This window comes from Propithecus coquereli, unplaced genomic scaffold (genome assembly GCF_000956105.1).
Source record: "Propithecus coquereli isolate 6110/MARCELLA unplaced genomic scaffold, Pcoq_1.0 Scaffold738, whole genome shotgun sequence".
In the NCBI taxonomy this organism is placed as follows: domain Eukaryota; kingdom Metazoa; phylum Chordata; class Mammalia; order Primates; family Indriidae; genus Propithecus; species Propithecus coquereli.
This window is the reverse complement of record NW_012153485.1, coordinates 491,918-496,824: the sequence shown is the minus strand read 5'-3', so window position 1 is coordinate 496,824 and position 4,907 is coordinate 491,918. Positions and strand designations below refer to the sequence as shown.

Below are 4,907 nucleotides of genomic sequence, written 5' to 3'. Positions count from 1 at the left end.
CAACAGATGCCACCTACCAAACATGAGAGGGGCGGGCTCTGCCACATGTGCCTCTTGCTTACGCAGACTCTCCGAGGCATCCAGTTTGTCCACCTGCAAAAGAGGCGAGGGAATGTGAGCACCCACCTGACAGCATGGTTCAGGCCTCTGGGTGAACATGGAGTAAGAGGTCAGGACACGGGGACCCCCCAGGAGAGTTGGAGCCGGGGACATGCACATGGGCAGGCGTGCAGTGGCTGGCTCCATACCCCAAGCACATTTTGAATGCAGGGAGGCCATGATGAGGCCTCTGTAGCTGGGCTGAGATGGAGCATCTGGTGGAGCCCAGGTGCTGTTCCAGCCCAGCAGCTTCCCGTGGGCATCTGGCCCCCAGGTGTACTACAGGAGTGGTGGCTGCAGACCATGAGTGTGGCCTGGCTCATGGGGGCGGGGTCCTCCTTCAGACAGAGGGACACACTGCTTACAGACCTGTAGGGCTATGGCAATGTGCAGCGAACAGCCAGTCTGGGCTGCCCGCCCCTCCTAGCCAGCAGAGAGATCATGTGGTCCTCAGGAGGCAGGTCACCTGGCACCTAGGACACTCCCCTGAGAGGCATTTGAGGACTAGCTGCCTCCTTACTCTTCCCTGAGGCTTGACCAGCCACCGCCCCAGCTCAGAGCTGCCCCTGTGCCGAGCTCACAGGCTGGGCAGGAGAGAGTGAGGTGGTGCTGGGGGCTGGCAGAGGCGCGACACTGTTGGTGGGGGCAGCAGCAACTGTGCTTCTAGGATCCCCTCAAACAAGCGCTGAGTAAGAAGAAAGAACGTGCCCACTGTGAGCTTGGCTCTGGGGCAGTCGGGCAAGGCCCCCTGCCAGCTCCCAGCTGCCCCAGCCCAGGGCTGAAAGGGAAAGGAGGCCGACCGGCATGCTGGCCCCGTAGTCTGTCCTTTCTGCTTCCAGCTTGCTGATGCCCAGGGCTGAGTTCTGAGCGGGGCCTACACCCTCCACTAGCAGAGTGTCATGGGGGCATCTCAGAGGGATGACCCCCTGCTCTCTCTGACCCTCTCCCCATGACAGGCACCTTGTCTGGCTCTGGCAGGCGCAGGTGGGCAGCAGGAGCAGGTGCCGTGGCAGTCACCACCTCCCAGGGATAGTGGAGGGGTCTGGGAACCCCAGGCCAAGGAGCAGTGTCCTCTGATGACAACCCTGAGTTGGCTGTGTAGCCACAGTGCTGCCACGGTGACAATGATTGCCGGGATGAACTCGTCATCCACCACAGAAAGGGAATGTGCTCCCCCAAGTCCTTGGCAGACAATGCAATTCAGGCCACGTGGTCAGGGTACCCTTTGCTCTACCCCTGGAGAGTCACCAGGGAGCCTCACACTCAGGTGTCTGTGTGGGTGGGAATGCCTCCTTCTCCTGCAGCAGGCGATGGTTTTGCATGGCCTCGGGGTGGCCCTCGCTGGGGGCTGGGTAGTTTCCCAGAGGCTCTGCAGGTGCAGGCAGCCTTGCAAGCCCTTCCCGGCCAGAGCTGGCAGCACTAGCCCCCTTCTTGTTTCTTCCTGCCCTTGCTAACCTAGGAGGCCCCTCCTTTCCCTTGCACCACAGAAAGAAGCCTCAGCACAAGTGGCTTTGGGGTCTCCATTTGGCTTGAAGGAGAGCAAGTGTACGGTTGGATGGGCAAGTAGGTGCTGCTGAGAGGCAGGTTTTCCACAGTGTTCGAAACCACAAACTGGACCAAGTGACACAGGTCTCTGGACAGTGGCTAGGTCCCAGACACGGACTCCTAGGGCTTTGAAACCAGGGAGAGTTTTTAAATCAGACACTGTTACCTTGATGAGGCAGATAAAGCTACAGCTGTTAGAAGGATTCAATGCTTGCATTAACATTCCTACTACGTGTTCAGCCAAGGGGTTACCAACAACAGGTAACCCCACAGCTATACCCCAGACTCCACTGGAGGCTGTCTGAGCCCCACAGGCTGTCACCAGCTGGTGCCTCACTGTCACCCTGATGAAACCCAGGGCCACTGGTGAGCACCTGTCATGCTCCCTGGCCGTGCGCATGCTACTAGCTCCCTGGGCGGGATCTGCAGGAGAGCTGCTGAGAGGGGGAAGTGCTCAATTCTGCTCGACACCCACCATGGTGACTTTCTGGAGGGGTTAATATTGGGCAGAAAACCACTTGAGTGTGAAGGGAAGAGGCCATTCCTGAAGGCAGGTCAGGGCTGGTTGGGCCCACATGCTCACCTTGCTCAGGTACTCCCTCATCACCTGGATGAAGTAGGGCATGGTGAAGTCTATGAGGTTGTGTCTCCAGGCCAGTTCAAGCACCACGTCCGGGTGGAGCAGGTCGTAGCAGGTGAAGAGTGAGGCTGCAAAGCACTCCTGCCTGCCTTCCTCCAGGAACCACTGCAGCAGCTGCTCGGCCAGCTCGGCATCCCGCGACTCTGCGGCGTGCTGCATGGCATCCTGCAGCCAAGGAAGACACATGGCCCAGCTGCCCTGCAGGCAGAGGCCTCGAGCCCGCAGGTGACTGGGCTGGCAGGGCAGGGAGCAGTGCCAGGCTCTACGAAGGCCCTCCCTGCATTCCGGAGCCAGTCTGGACATGTGGCCGAGCTGGTCCCTGCACCTGGCTGCTCAGAGGTGGCCCACATGGGTGCAGGTACCCTGGGAGACAGGGGCTCTGGCCTCAGGGCCAGTGACCATGGGCAGAGGGCGTGTGCGGCAGTCTGGGGCCAGCGCGGGGCATGGCTAGTGCTTGGGAAACAGCAACTTGCTTTTCCTTCAGGTCCCTCAAAACCTCCTGTCATTTTCATCCTTGCAAATTTGTTTATCTAAAACACTGTTTACACAATGATGCTACATCCTTAGTCATTAGGAAACCAGTGCCCTCTATAGTGGTTCTCTATTCTCCAGCCACATGCTGGAGCTGGTCGCCTGACTCCAGCAGGGGCTGCCGTCACCCCTTTCGGAGACTGGGAGCCTGAGACCCAGAGATCAGTGCTCACAGTTGCTGCACTCTCCGGGGACAACCGTGGTGGTCCTGCTCCACATGCCCACTGTCGCCTCTGACTTCTGCTCTGGCGACTCCTGAGGACGCTCAGTCTCCACTTCCACGTGGACCCAGCCGCTGTGAGCCAGCCCCACGCAGCCCCCTCTGGACCTTCCCCTCAGGAAAGAGCCCCTGGCTGCCCGCTGCTCAGCTCGCTCAGTCCTGCCCCGTCTCCCTGGCTCGTCTGCAGCCTGCACCTGAACGTGGGCACCTCCTCAACCTCTATCACCAGAGAGTGGATGTTTCCAGAAGCCTTGTGCTCCAGACCACAAGTTCAGCTGTGCACTAGTGGCTTCCTAGAGGACTCCCAGGTCCCAGCTGCACCTGCTCCCACAGCTGGGAGCCCGCTCAAGTCTGAGCTGCTCCCTCCCCCTCCCTTCTCATCACCACCCTAGCCCGTGCCACTCTCAGGCAGCTCTTTGTCCTCGTCCCTGTGTCCACCTCCCTCCTCCTGGACCCCTACCAGAGCCTGAGGTCCTGCGCTGGTCCCTCCCACATGAACCTTACCTTCTGCAGCCCGTTCTCCACCCCTGGCCTTGGAAGGTCCTGGGCTCCTCCCACGTCGGTCCACACTCAACCCCAAAGCAGCTGCCTCCCATCCTGCCCGTCCCATGTTCCTCAGCACCCGGAGCTTCCTATGCACAGTGCATACCCCAAACCTCGCTGCTGTCACTGTCCACCGTGCTTTTATCTAATCTCTATTTCTGTCATTTGGAAATACTTCTTCCTGTCACTGCCTGACTGGGCATGCTGTGACCTGGCCACCCCTCCCCAGAGGCTTTAGCTGTGGCTGCAGGGCTGACGCTGGAGGCCTGTGCATCGGGGCTGTGGGCACCGTCCCTGCCTCTACCTCCCACCAGTAGTGCCACACCCCCAACTGTGACAACCAAATGTCCCCCAAGGGCCAAAGTCACTCTGACTGAGAGCCACTATCTATCTGTGGCTTTGTCCTCTGGGCTCCCTTCTTGGCCCACGTGGCTCTGAGTGGGTGGCTGGAAAGGCCAACAGGCCTCTGGCAGCAGTTACAACACCACTCACCCCTCACTGCCTGAGTGGCGAGAGGCTGTGCACTGAAGCCCCTGGCAGACACCGTGTGGGCAGGACACAGTGGCTGTGACACTCAGCTGGGGGCGGGGGAGGGTGTGCTTCCCTAGGTGTGTCTGAGCCCGGCTGTCACCTCCCAGTGCCAGGTCCCGAGACCTTCACGTGCAGTGTCAGAGCTTTAGCAGCGTTTCCTCTCAGCATCCCGTGCAGGGCCCCATGGGCACCCTAGGCAGGACCACGAGCACTGTCACTAAGGGCTAGCAGCTGTCACAGAACAGTCCAAAACTCTGGAGATGGCAACTTGGGGTGAAGCTCAATGTGACCCCAATATCAGGGGTCACAGGCCTCAATGGAGTCTAAGCCAAGAGCTCACCCTGGTGCCATGAGAGTGAGACCTTGTGCTAGGCAAGAGATGGCAGCTGTCTGTCCTGGGAAGGCAGAAATGCCCAAGGACAACTCAGAGAAGTAACACCCTTGGATCAAGCTCACGATCTGCTGGGGGCTTCCAGGGTCTCCTGGCCATGGAGCCCTTGGGAATCAGCTCGGCTGCGTATTATGACAAGGGCCCTCTGTATAGCTGCACTCTACCCCACTGGGGAGACGGCTGGGCTAAGCGGAGGATGGCAGTGCCTTCAGGGTCTTGGCGATCTCTCCAGACAGCCCAACCTGCCAAGCAGGTGCCCGGATCTGGATCTCAGAGTGGTGCTAAGCCATCTCTCACTGGCAGAAAAACAAATGTTTTGGTTTTTTCCCTCCCAAGTGATCCTCCTGCCTCAGCCTCCCCAGTAGCTGCGACTACAGGTGTGTTACCATGCACAGCTTTAAAACAAT

General features: G+C 59.4%; 1 protein-coding gene across 1 annotated transcript in view; it reads right to left on the bottom strand.

Moving 5' to 3' along the window:
- Positions 1-17: 17 nt before the first annotated feature.
- The window catches only part of LOC105824406 (clathrin heavy chain 2-like), a gene marked incomplete at its 3' end in the record, with an annotated part of 12,723 nt that continues 7,833 nt past the window's right edge, over positions 18-4,907 (bottom strand). The window contains exons 3-4 of the mRNA XM_012661830.1: positions 2,228-2,449; positions 18-93 (exon numbers count right to left, since the gene is read on the bottom strand). Coding sequence (XP_012517284.1) covers positions 18-93; positions 2,228-2,449 — 298 coding nt within the window. The remainder of the gene's footprint in view (positions 94-2,227; positions 2,450-4,907) is intronic.